The sequence below is a fragment of the Leucopleurus acutus genome (assembly GCF_964270905.1).
Source record: "Leucopleurus acutus genome assembly, chromosome: 4".
Taxonomy (NCBI): Eukaryota; Metazoa; Chordata; class Mammalia; order Artiodactyla; family Delphinidae; genus Leucopleurus; species Leucopleurus acutus.
Window position 1 is genome coordinate 137,337,054 of NC_139146.1, and position 13,784 is coordinate 137,350,837.

The 13,784-nt window shown below is 53.3% G+C and overlaps 1 protein-coding gene across 1 annotated transcript in view; it reads left to right on the plus strand.

Annotated features, from left to right (window-relative positions):
• PPP2R2C (protein phosphatase 2 regulatory subunit Bgamma) overlaps positions 1-9,803 on the plus strand; it is a gene marked incomplete at both ends in the record, with an annotated part of 129,701 nt that extends 119,898 nt beyond the window's left edge. The window contains 2 exons of the mRNA XM_082837649.1: positions 3,998-4,089; positions 9,512-9,803. Coding sequence (XP_082693775.1) covers positions 3,998-4,089; positions 9,512-9,803 — 384 coding nt within the window. The remainder of the gene's footprint in view (positions 1-3,997; positions 4,090-9,511) is intronic.
• Between the last annotated feature and the right edge of the window lie 3,981 nt (positions 9,804-13,784).

Genomic DNA, 13,784 nt, shown 5'->3' on the forward strand with positions numbered 1-13,784 from the left:
GACTGGGGCGGGAATGACTTAACCCCTGCTCAGGCCTGTGGGACTGACTGTTCCGGCACCTTCCCAGAGCATGCCCTTCCCAGAGCCTGCCCAGGGACATGACTGTGTCCAGCCCTCTGAGGCCCCTCAGTCTTTCGTGTCCCTGGTGTCAGCAAAAGCCCCCAGACCCTGAAGCTAGGTGCAGTGTTCAATGTGAGCATTTTGTGGGGAGAGGGTCCAGAGCCTTCAGATTCCCAAAGCACGTGAGGACCCAATAAAGTGGGAGAATCACTGCTCTGGAGGACCAGGTCCAAAGCTGGGTGCTTGGCTTCTGGCCCAGCTGACCTATTGATTCTAAAATAGTAATCTTTATGTAAAACCAACATAACTAACCTTTTTTAGCTGTTAGATGCTAGAAATTGTGTAAAACAGAATTGTGTTTGGCTGACTTGCAGTACTGAATAGATAGGGGCTTTTCTCCCTTCACAGGAAGCCTGGAGTATCCTAGAATACTTAGTGGCTTTGTGACCTGCCCAGTGTCCCAGTAGCCACTTCTGTGATTTAGTTCACTATTGTTTGAGTGTTGGTTTTCTACCTTCATGTTTGACACCTCATGGTGGCAAAATGGCTGCCACAACTCCAGGAACTATGTTGACCATCCATTCAGGAAAGGAGGAAGTGTGAAAGGCTGTGCTGTTTGGATCTGTGGTATGTTTTATTATGAACACAAAAATTTTCCCAGAACACTCCTGAGAAGACCTCTTACAACTCATTGGCTAGAACAGGCCCATGACCAGGCTGGAAAAATTAGTAGGTTTACAGCCTCTGTGGTTGAAGAAGACAGGGAGAAAAGGGTAGGGATGGGTGTTAAGTGAGCCTTAGCATGTGCTTCATTGACATAAGACCTTGGCACGCTTTTCCTCTTCTAAGCCTCCCAGCTGTCCTGGACGGTGGGGACAGTGTTCTCTCTATCCCATTTTATTTGGAGAAAATTGAGTTAAATGGCATATCTGTGGTGGTAGAGTAGCAAGCAGCCGACCTTAGATTGGTCTTTCTTACTCCATAGTCAACACCCTTCCTCACCCTGCCACCAGAGGGCAGGAGGCACTCAGTGTGCGGGAGAGAACAGCACGTGTGTTTGGACGAGTGCATCAGTGAGGCTGCGTTGAGTGCAACGAGCACACACAAACGTGCCAACCTGGAGGGGTGAACACGAGCATCTTAACAATCTGTGTCCAGAAATGACCTCAGGCACCGTTTATCCCTATTCATCTTAGTCGTACACATACTGGGCTGGTGCTTTGTGCCCCACTAGACCCTGGGCTCAGAAGAAGGGAGGAGCCGTGACCTCACCCTCAAGGGTCCCAGATGACAGGAACACAGTGAACCTGAACCTGCTGTGGCCATGGGCTAGGAGACCTCTAGCCACAGACACACACCACATGAGAGCCGCTGAGGGCTTTTGAGGAAGCAGAGTGGAGAAAGGGAAACAGCTGGGGGAGGGCCCTGCTGTATCTTCAGCCAGGTGGCCCACCTGGGGAGCCCAGCCCCACCATCTCCAGTTGCCTCTAACCCCACTCATTTATTTTTAAAAAATGTATTGAGGTCCTGTGATGTGCCAGGCCCTGTGCACCCCACTGGGAAATTGTTAGGGAACAAGGCAAGTAAGTCCTGCCTAGAGGGGCATCCGTTTCAGCAGGGAAGATGACCAGAAACCTAGCAAATAGGTGAAATAATCACAAGCTTCCAAAAGAGTGACAAACCAGGGGCTGAGGCAGAGAAAATAGGGATGCTGAAGCCTAGGGGAAATAAGGGCAGGAGCCCTCTACAGGGAGGGTGTTCCCAGAGGAGGGAAGAGCAAGTGCAAAGGTCCTGAGGCAGGAACATGGTTAGTGCGCTCAAGAAATGGTGAGGAGAGACTTCCCTGGAGGTCCAGTGGTTAAGACTGCACTTCCAATGCAGGTGGCGCTGGTTCAATCCCTGGTCAGGGAACTAAGATCCCACATGCCGCACGGCATGGCCAAAAAAAAGAAATGGTGAGGAGCCAGCTGGAGCAGAGTGAACATATGGGAGAGAAGAAGAGCCTGAGGTCAGAGAGGTGACCGGGGGGACTTGTGTGCACCGGAGGGTTTTGAGCAGAGGCATGACGTGATTCAGCTTGGTTTCAAAGGGATCCCTCTGCTGCCTGTAAGATAAACCAGGGCTGGGGGTTGGGGTGTAGGCAGACACAGGGAGAGTAGCCAGAAGTCGTTTGCAATAAGCTGGGTGGTGGTGCTTGGAGCAGGGTGGCAACGTAGGACAGATGTGGTGAGAAGGGACTGGGCTCCGGATTGCTTTGGATCCTGGACAGGCTGAGTGTGGGTATGAGAGACAAGACGTGTGTGGAAGCATGCTGTCACCTGTGGCCTTTGTACCTTTGTCCAGAAAGGATGGGGGACGGTAGAGGGACCAGGGTTCACCAGCCTCGAGGGGTCTGGACGGTCCAGTGTGGGCTTTGGGGAGAGAGTTCCTGGCTGGAGAGAAACATCTGGGTGATGTCAGCGTATGGACAGAATTTAAAACAGTAGTGCGGGGAATTCCCTGGTAGTCCAGTGGTTAGGACTCAGCACTTTCACTGCCGAGGGCCCGAGTTCAATCCCTCACTGGGGAACTAAGATCCCATAAGCTGTGAGGCAGGGCCCCAAAATAAAAATAAAGCAGGAGTGCAGGTTGAGTGGGAAGAGAAGGGCAGTGGGGCAAGCTTCGCGGGCAGGGCGGGCAGGGAGCCCTCTCTGGGGAGGGGCATGCCATCCAAGGCCTCAGGAAGTCCTGTGTTAAGAACCTTCCAGGCTGCGGGGTCAATATAAACACACACTAAGTCAGGGCAGGAGCCTCAGGTGTACTTGATGCTCTGAGGACTCAGAGAGAGAAGTTCAGCCTGGGGGAATCCAGGGAGGCTGCCAGAGGAGGAGACCTCCTCTAAAGATGGGTTTTTAAAGATGAATAAGAGGTTCCCCGACGGAAAAGGACAAAAAACCCCTTTTTCTTCCACACCCCTCCCTGCACTTGACCCTTGGTTTGTGGCCAATGTCACTGCCCAGCACGAGTTGGACACTTCTTTCTCTCCATCCCTCCATAGTTAATCGGGGTCGCAAACACCTCCCTAGTGCTTTGCCCCATGGTCGTTGCCCTGAACCCTCATGCGCTTCTCCGGCAGGGGGAATCTCATGACCCGCTTTTCAGACGGGAAACCTGAGGCTCATAGCAGCTAAGTGACTCCCCTGGGTCACAAAGGGGCAGAGCCAGGAGTTCAGGCTTCATGTTACCCATTTACCTGCCCCTTCCGCCACCCAGAGGGCAGGGCCATGTCCCCGAAGAGAGCTGGCACCCAGGAGGCCCCGTGGTTATAGAGCTTGTGGGATGGGGCTACAGTCAGATGGACGCAGGTCATGGGGCATCAGCCTCTCTCCTGTGGTGTCTGGTAACCCTGGGAGAGGATCCTGGCCTTCCACTTGTACGCTGTGTGACTTTGGGCCAGTTACTTAACCTCTGAGCTTCAGTGCCTCATCTATAAAACAGGACAGGTGGCGTCTGCCGAGATCACGCTTGAGAGGCCTGTGTGAATTCTCCTTCCCCTTTTCTCCATGATGGTCACCAATGTGCTCACGGTGACCACTTGTCCTCAGAGGACACGACCCTATACCAAATAGTCACTTACATTTGATCCTGGAACAGCCCATGAGGTGAGTGCTCTTATCACTTTAAGGATGAATAAACCAAGGCTCAGAGAGGGTGAGGTCACTGTCCAGGGTCACACAGCCAGGGAGGAGCAAAGCCAGGATTTGGTCCCCTCTCTGGCCACAGCTCAGGGGTCGGCCGTGTGCCAGGCTATGGACCCTTCCCGATGAGCAGGGCTGAGTTGGGAATGCCATCCAGACCCTGGAGGGCACAGGCCTGCTCAGTGAGACCCTCCTCGTGGAGGGGCGCCAGGACTGTCGGGGTGCCCCCCTCAGCTCACCCCGTCCCCTTCTCTCACCAGGTCCACGATTACCTTCGGAGCAAGCTCTGTTCCCTGTATGAGAACGACTGCATTTTTGACAAGTTCGAATGCGCCTGGAATGGGAGCGACAGGTAACCTCAGACCTTGGACCCCACCCACCTAACTAGGGACCTTCCACTCTGCAGGGCCGGCTGGTGACCTGGGCGGGATGTGTCAGGGGGACTAACTGTTATCAAGCCTGAGGAATCAAGGTGTTCCAAGGAGGCCCAGTCTTTCTTGTAGCAGGTTCGAGCTCTCAGCTCTCAGATTCAAGGGCAGAAAGGAAACTTCGTGTTCTGAAACTATACCTAACCTCCATGTGGAGCCCTGTTCTCCTGAGTGGTAGTGGAAACATCTTTAGTCAATTCCGGGTCCCTCACCCTGCAGCCCCTTCCCCAGGTTGTCAGGACTGAGGGCTGTTCAGGTGCTAGAGCCCCGAGGCGGGGAGGGCTTTAGCCACCGGTCTACACCCGCCTCCCCCCTCCTCCGGCCCATTGGGCTCCGGGGAGCATGGCAGAGCTGCTGCACCTTTTGCGGCTGGGGGCTTCCACAGGTGCAGCCGCCTCTCACAGCCCCACCCACCTGGGAAATGGCTCTGAGCCTGACCTGAGTTCCTGCTTCCCCATCACCCGGCTCAGCCCAGGGCGAGTGTGGACAGGGAAGGCCCAGGGCAGGGACCCAGGTGACCAGACCTTGCAGGGCTGAAAAGCACTCTGGCCAGGATATCGGCCTGTCGCCCGTCACACTTCACAAGCGGAGCGGGTTTGGCGAGGGAGAAGGCGCGGAGTGAGAGCCGGCAGCCTTCGACTTAGGTGCCATCCCGGGGCGCGTCCATCCACGTGGACCCCGTCAGTCCTGCGTGTCCGGCCAGGAGCAGGCTGGGCTGTCCCCAAGTTCTGAGTGTGGCTGGCACTGCCGTGGTCGTGGGAGAGCTTCTGTGCTACCACCCTGTGTGGCTGTGAGCACAGACCCACCGGGACCGCCAGGGAAGATGGGTGGGGACCCAAGGGGTGTCGAGCTGCTGTGTCCAGGAGTGGAGGATCCCCTGGAGCTTCTGCCAGCATCCTGGGGCTCAGGAGTCTCCAAGTGGACAGTGCTCTCAGAGGGGCCAGTATGGTGGGCACAGGGGGTCCGCTGAAGGACACTTAGAAAGCCAGGTGGAGGCCCTGGCCTGAGACTGGGCTGATGCAGCGGCGTCAGAGGGGACCCACGGCACTCCCTCCAGGGGCCTGCCCCCAGGCTGACACACTGGGGGTTCCCCAGGGATTACCGGCAGTAGGTCTGGGGCTGGGGAGTTTATTAGAATCTGAGAAGACAGCGAAAAGGGGATTCCAGTACTACTGCGTGTGTGTCTGTCTGTCTGTCTGCCTGTCTTTCTGTCTTTATGTGTTGGGCTCCCAGTGGTTGTGACCACTGCCCGCCTTTCCTTCACATCACCACCAGGGGGCGTCCATGAACGGGCATGCTGGGCTTCCAGAGACTGGAGCCGCCTTCTCTTCCTGGCTTTCGGGTGCCCAGCCTGGAGCTGCTGTCCTGCCTCTCACTGCCATGCACTTTACATGCCAGCCACCCCAGCCCTGGTAGTCCCTGCACCTTCCTTCACAACCCGCTCTACTCCCACCCCCTGGAACCCTGACCACACTGCACCTGGCTCACTCCTGCTGTCACCTCACTTTACTGACTCAACTCAAGGCCACCTCCTCCAGGAAGCCCTCAGGGTCCTCTGCATCTTGACACCCCCAGCCTCCTGGGTTTTCCTTCTGTGTCTTTGCATTTATTACATGTTTTCATCTTGCCTCTGTTTGCCTTCCCCACTGGTTGAGGTGTCCCTGGGAGTGGGACTGTAGCTCAGCCCATCCTGAGCCCCTCACCTGGGGCCTCAGGAGTGTCCAGTCAGTGGTTGTTGACCTTCTGGAAGGCATAGGGGTATGCCACCTCCTTCCACTTCAACACAAGCAACCCATGAGCCCAGCAAGCCCCATAGAGGAGGATCCCAAGGTAAATAAAGCTTGGTCCCAGCCTTCCAGGAGCTCAGAGGCAAAGGGGAGAATCAAGTGCTGCCCTCCAGGGTCCCCACCCTTGAAAACCAAAGCAAACCTTCTGAATCCCTCAGCTCAGCGTTTTCTGTCCTTCTCACGTTAACGGGAAGCTTCCAGCATGCCAGTTGTATAGGTAGCAGGACAGAGCGGGTGGACATCTGATAACCCTCACAGCGCCCCTTACCCAACTCTAGCAAGACTTAGATGGGCAGCCTGGGGGCGAGGAAAGGGCAGCGGTTTTGGGGTCAGACACCCTCGATTTCCAGACCGTGCTCCACCACTCTCCAACTGTATGCTTCAATAAGCCACCTGACTTCTCTGAGTCTGCTCACCTGGAAAGTAGTTCTAATAAATCAGGACTTTCAAGGGCTGCTTTGAGGATAAGACGCTGTATGTGAAACTCCTGGCAAGGCCATGGCTCCATATTGGCAGCGGTTGGTCCGATGATTTGCACACACCGGTCTGTTGTTTGTCTTGTCTGAAAGAACCCTGCAGAGCCACCAAGACCCACCTCAAATGCCACCTCTTCTAGGAAGCTCCCCTTGATCTGTTCTGCCTGGGAAGAAGGTATTTGTGTCAACCAAGTATCTTCCAGTTGCAGGAATCAGATAAGCCTAAACTTGTTCTGAGAGGTTCCAGCAAGGCTACCCCAGGGCTCATGCTGTACCTTTGGGGCCATCTCCTCTCTGTCCACTCCCATCTCTGAGCCTCCCTGCTTCTTCCTAAACACTAGCCTCATCCTCTCCTACTACAGATGGCTCCCCCTTGCTATTCGGGATGGTGACCCCAAATAGTCCCCCTTCCATTGTCCTCCCAGCCCACAATCACCCTTCTAGGTATATGGAAAATTCTCGTGGAAGGATCTGATTGGCTTTGTTTGGGTCACATGCTCACTTTTGAGCCAATCAGCATGGACATGATTTAGTGCATGCCACAGTTGGCCAGCAGGGGGCAGTAGAGCACCATGATTGTCACACTCTCCAGAACTACAGGGATGGGGCAGGAGCCTTTCCCCAGTGGAAAGAAGAGAGCCTGGGGACAAGGGCAGCCAGGACCTGTTAAAAGAACCTTCTAGAATGTTAGAGAACACCTAAGAATGGGAGCAATGGGCCATTCTGTCCCAGTGTGGTTTGCAGGGTGCTGGGACCTGGTGTTCCGAGGTGAGAGAGACCCCTCCCTGCAGGTGTGGTGGGGCTCCCTCCCCTCCCCCAGGGGTGTCAGCTGGATCCCGCAGCCAAATGGAAGGAGGATTAGCAGCTGTGTGGGTTACAAATAACTTTAATGATCTCGCTCTCCTTTCCCCTGATGGCTCAGGAGAAGGATGGGTGTTGTGTGAAAGCACCCACTGGGTTCTGTGAACTGTTCCCTAGAGAAATGGGTGGCGGGAGGGCTGCCTTCTCTCTTCTCTCGCCCCTGCCAGCAGGGAGGGAGGGGGCGAGGCCCCCCTGGTCGGGCCCCTTGGCACGCAGATTCCTTCTCTGGGAATCCGTCACCTACTCTCTCCTTCTGCTTCCCTAGTCTTGGGCTCCCAGTCAGACAGGTGGGTGGGGCTTCAGGCCACACGGATGGTTAGAATTCAGAAATACCTGTTGGCATTTAATACATAACAGGAGGTGGGATTTACTGAGCTCAGCACTGTTCTAAGTGTTTTACGTTGTTATCTAGTCCATTCTCACCAGGGGCTGGGGTCCCTCACCCCATTTTATAGATGGGAAAACTGCACGGGGAGCTAGGAAGCATGTCAGGGGCAGAGCTGGGATCTGGACCCAGGTGGCTGACCCACATCTGCAGAAGAGCCACTTTATAGAAGGGGCTTTCCATCCTCATTGCCCCCAAATACCTACCCATCCATCTCTGAACACAAGGTCAGGGAGAGCAGTTTGGGTGTCGAGGGAAGGTGGCACCAAGCACTAACGTGCAGATTGTGGCTCTGGTGGGAGGCTGGCCTCACGGGCACACGGCCATCTCCAGGAGCCGCACAGCCTGGGCAGGCAGCTGCTTGTGGGCCGGAACCTAAACGGGGTTCCTGGCCCAGACTTGCCAGGCCCCAAGCCAAGTGAAAGGTCCTTTCTGTGAAGGATCAGAGGTCGGAGGGGCAGACTTATCAGTGAGAAAGGAAACAAAGTGCTGTATCAATCACATTAGGAGACGGATGCCACTCTACCCTCTTCCCTCTGCTGGGGAGACCCCTCTCCTTGAGCAGTTTCAGGAACCAGGCAGCAGAGGGGCCTCCCCAACCCACACCCAGGCCATCAGCATCTAGAAAGGACCGACATTAAGACATGGTCCACAGGCGAGGTGACAGGTGACTTGTAATGACAACTTGTCCATTCTCATGTGGGCCCCGGGGAGGTGGGCTTCCCTGGGTCTCCCATGAAGATGCTACAGGCTGGGGCCTCAGGTACCACACTCTCCTGGTGTCAGCCCAGGTTCTCCCACAAGAAGGAAATATGTTACAAGGACATATGTCACTTTCAGCCTGTGACTCAGTATCATTCGGGGAGCCTGAGCATCTGACCCTGCACAGCCCAGTGCACGGGATTACTCCTGTGACTTGGGTGATACTGAAGACATGGCTCATGTGCATAACCCTTGTAAACCGAGGGGTCCTCGTGGCTCATCTTGGAGCAATGACACCGTCAGGAAGCACAGTTCATCTCCTAAAGGGAGGAGGGATTCCAATCTGTCCGCATCTCTCCTGAAGAACATTGAAGGGGACCACTTCCTTACCCTCAGTATCGTTTTCTGGAATTCACTCCCACCTCGCCAGTTACTTTGTATGCCCTGCCCCCAGCTGCTCCAAAACCCAACCCCTTTCTCCAGGCCCAGGCCCATGTAGGTGGTATTCTTTTCTCTCCCATCTCTTACTGTGTAGATTAACATCCTTCCTCTGGTCCAACAGGAATCCCTTCTCCTTAGGAGAGGTAGGGAGAAGAGGTGGGGAGTGGATAGACAAATATAGAATGCTCTTTAGGAGAACGGGGGAGGTCTGTGAACACCTGCACATTGATGGTGTGCAGACAGTGATCATTTAGTCACTCAACTATTCAGCCAACAGGAGGGTCCTGGGTCCCCGCCAGGAGGCCACATCTGGCTGATTCAGGGGCCTGCCTTTTGTCAGCGCAGAGTTTGTAGCCCAGTGTCTCCTGTGTTTATTTCACTTTGCTCGTCTTCTTCTGTTGTTAGTCTTACTGAAAGCCTAGGGCTCTCTCTTTTGGACTAAAGGGCAAACAAAGTACAAGGGAATGTTTTTATAATGTTTGGGGCAGAGCATTAAACGGGTCTCAGTTCCTGGCCCTAAGTCTGTGTGCTGAGGCAGCCAAGATGTGACGGAGGACAAGAGACCCTAAGAGGAGGTGGGAAGAGGCAGGCGTGTCCCCCGTCTGCTTCCCGGGCGATGGTCCTGCAGCCCCGGGAGGAGGGGCGGGCTTCTCTCTTCTGTTGCCCCGCCTGACTCCGCTCCGTCTCCCGCCAGTGTCATCATGACTGGGGCCTACAACAACTTCTTCCGCATGTTTGACCGGAACACCAAGCGGGATGTGACCCTGGAGGCGTCGCGGGAGAGCAGCAAGCCCCGGGCAGTGCTCAAGCCGCGGCGCGTGTGCGTGGGCGGCAAGCGGAGGCGGGACGACATCAGCGTGGACAGCTTGGACTTCACCAAAAAGATCCTGCACACGGCCTGGCACCCGGCCGAGAACATCATCGCCATCGCGGCCACCAACAACCTGTACATCTTCCAGGACAAGGTGAACTCCGACATGCACTAGGCGCCACACGGCCACGTGCGGAGCGGCCACCAGGGGGCGCCGGGCCGTCCGTCCAGCATCCCGGGGCCGGACCGCCTTTGCTGGTGATTGTTTGAAAACAGGAAAAAGGATTCACAGTAAACCGACGTGATTGTCGGCCTTGAAGTTCAGTTCTTTCATCCCGTACTTTAACCGCGTGCAGTCGTTCCCACCTTATTAGGATTTTTACCTCTGCGCGTTAATTTTTCACTCCAGAGGTTCCTTTCTGGGGACGCGGGAGCCCCGGAGCCATTTCTCTCGCGCGCCTCACTGGCCCCAGATCAGGGCTCCGGGGACAGAGAACGAAGCTCAAACAAGCCAGCCAGGGATTCTTTTGATGATAAATGGAGCAATTGCCACTGTTTCAGAGCCGAGGGTCTCACTGTTTTGCTTTTTGGATCGTGAATTCATGCTGAGAATTTGCAAGCTCTTTTAGGTTATTTTAATGTCTTTGAATATCCCAGGTCTGTTACAGTTTCTTGAGAGGAAGGGGAATGGAATCCCATGTGTGTGCCTGTTTTCTTCACCATTTAAACAACCCTTCGCGAGCATCTGCCCCGTGCTGGGCGTAGTGCCAGCCCCCCAGGCCCATGGGTCTGTCCCTGCAGCCGCCCTGTGGCTCTCCTGTCATCCTGCAGCCGTCACTGACACCTCGTGGGAACTCGTACTGGCTCCCTCCATGATCTTTCTGAATCTTCATCACGACCCTGTGAACTGGGTGCCTATTCATTTCCTCCATAAATGCCAACTGCACACTGAGTGCCAGGCTCTGTGCCAGGTGCCAGGGATTAAAGGTGAATAACTTGTCATTCCCATTGTGCATACAAGAAAACTGAGGCCCAAGGCCTGCACCAACCAAGGGGGGAGTCAGGAATCCCATCCAGGCGCTCCCACAAGGCCCTTTATAACCCACCACGTTGGTGGCTTATGTTAAATCAGCATTCTAGCCTGGAAGCTTCTGGAAACATCTCTTCATCTTGTGAAGCAGGACAGAGCAGGTGGGACAATGACGAGGGTCCGGGGAGAATCGAGACACAGAATGCAGAAGACCCCCGGGGTGCCCCTCACCTGTTGGGTAACGAGGAACTCCGCCCTCTCTCCACCCCACATCTGTACCCCAGCTCCTTTTCCAGATGCACTGAACTGCCTCCAAAAGAAAATTGCATGGTATGACCATTTTAGGATAAATTTTCTTTTATGACCCTCAGTCCCAAAGGACACTTCCCCTCGGGCCGCAGAGAATGCGGTATTTCCAGGACAGTTCCTCCCGCTGTCAGGACCAGATCGGCCCACCCACCCACCAGGCCCACTTGTCTTTGCCCTTGGAACTGGCAGCGGAACCACGTGGCTTGCATTTTGATTCAAAAAGCGGAGTTTAGAGGCCCAACCGAATCCGACATTTTTTTTTTTACAAGATGTAACCTAACCCAGGAAATAGGCCCAACCCGAGATTTTTCTCAACAGATAATGGTCTACTTTTGTGTGTGTCAAAGCACAGAACGCATGTGCACTCACTTCCAGCCATATGATAATTACACAAGGAAATGGGTCCATTGATTTTTTTTTTTAATCAACATGAATGAAGAATGTTTGTTTATATATCACTGTAAAATCCAGGTAACCTGGACAGTATTATATGTACATATCTATTCTAACTAAAGTTAACAATCACAGGGATGGATTCCTCTTTTTCCCTTTGTAAAGAGGTTCAAAATGTGGTAAATTGTATAGAAATCTTGTTGAAGCCAAAATCCAGCTCTGAGGGCCTTACACAATTACTGGGGTATTTGGTGTGATCCATTTCCCTTTGTGATTCAGATGCTGAGAGGAAATTTGCATTTGCAGATAGAGGTTACTGTCAGATCATAGATTTAACATGGACCATTTCTACAAAGTGCAAATCTGTATTCAAAAGGAGGTCTTAATACAGTTCCTGGTTCCTTACTCTGTTTTAACTTTGGATACCAAACCAGAAAGGAAAAAAAAAAAGAGAAAGAAAGAAAAAGATCTCAGAAGAAAAAGCATGCCTTTGGATCCCTGGAAAATAATGATGTCCAAAGCAAATTATGAATAAAATGTGTGTTGAGAAAAGAGGCTGAGGGGGAGGGGCAAAACTAGACATGGCAGAAGGGCCAGTAACATAGTCACAAACTTTGCTTCCTTACCATTTAAATTTTCTGCTCTTTTTGAATGTACGGGCGTTCACATAGTCATTGTGAAGTTGTTGAGTTGTTTTTGTTTTTATTTCAATACTCTGAGGACCGATCGCTCGGTGGCATCGGGTACGTGGTGGTAGAGTAGACAGGCCTGACCATTTTGGACTCTGTGACTCATAGGTGCATTCTTGTTTTCTTTGGTGTCTCACAAACTATCCAACTGTTGAATAAAATTATAAATATGTTAATACCAGCTTTTTCCAATAAAATAACAAATGTTACATGGAAAATGAGGCCTGGAATGCTGTTTGTTTTTAATGGGCCATGGGTCCCGTCAGGAGGCACATATGGCGGATGGGGATACACATGGGAAGCCTGGCTCACTTCCAGGCTTTCCTGCCTCCAGATTCTACGGCAGCCTTTAACCTTTCCGAGCTCTGATTTCAACACTGAGGAAATGGAGCTGATGATAGTACTGACCTCGTGGTTTGGGGTCGTGAGGGGAGGAGCGAGATTAAATTGGATAAGGCCTGCAAAGTGCAGTGCCTGGCACGTAAGCTCTCAGTAAATGACAGTTGTCTTGTTTTGTTTTGCTTTGCTTGTTTTGAAGCAAGGAAGCATAGCCCACCACGATTTTCAAATATTCTCACACTCTCCCCTCACCTTTTTTGAGCCTCACGTCCAACTTGAGAATATGGCACAGATGAGGAAACTGAGGTTCAGAGAGGTGAAGGAATTGGCTCAAAATCACACAGCTAGCAGGTGCTGGGGCCACGTTTCTAGTCTGGTCCAGTTAACTCCTAATACGGTGTTCCCCCAGCAGCACCACCACACATGCTTCAGTGTCCTGGGGAACAGGATCTGGGAGGAACCAGACCACAGGGCATCTGGATTGGTTCTGGAAGCCAGAGAGGCCCAGCCCCACATGCTGCAATGGCTGAGATAAGCCAGAGACTGTGTGGGGAAGTGCTTCATGTACCCCGTGGCTTCCCTGCTCCCCTCCTGGGAGCCCAGGCCTTGCCTCCACTTTCAAGAGGGTGTTTTAACTTCGGGCCCAGCAGGAGGAAGGAAGTGGCTGTCCTGGTGGGTGTGCTGGCAGGACTTTGGCTAAGTTCTCCATCAACCACTCCACCCCAGGACACTGATAAAGGAGGGGAAAGCCACTTCCGGGATGTGTGACCTTGGACAATGGGCTAACCTCTCTGAACCCCATGTGTAAATAGAGGGCAATGCCACTCCTTCTTGCTGGGATGACTAGTGAGGTAATAAAAAATACCTTGTTAAACCCATGGTAGTATCTCGTTTAGGCTTCATGTTTTGCCTTTTTGTGGGGGAAGGGGGGGGTATTAGTGTTATACCCATTTTACACCTGGAGAAACTGAGGCTTAGGGAGAGTAAGATTTAACTTGTGCCGAAATTCATAGAACTTGTAAGTTGTGGAGTCTGGATTCAAACTCAGATGGTGGAAGCGCCGGCGCATGGCAGATGCCCAAAGGATGGTGACGATACCGTGGTCTCAGCCCTACCAAATCCAGCCCCACCCAGCACTGACTGAGCACCAGCTCTGGGACTCCACAGGTGTGATTAAGATGATGGACCTTGAGATGGAGAGCATATCCTGGATTATCCAGGGAGGAGCAGTCTGTCACATGAGTCCCAGAAGGTAGAGAACCTCTGTTGGCTGTACTCAGAGGGAGATGCAGCAGTGCAAAAAGGGTCAGAGAGGTGTGACATGAGGACTCCACCTGTCATCGCTGGCTCTGAAGATGGAGGAAGGGGCCACAGGCCAAGGAGTGTGGGTGGCCTC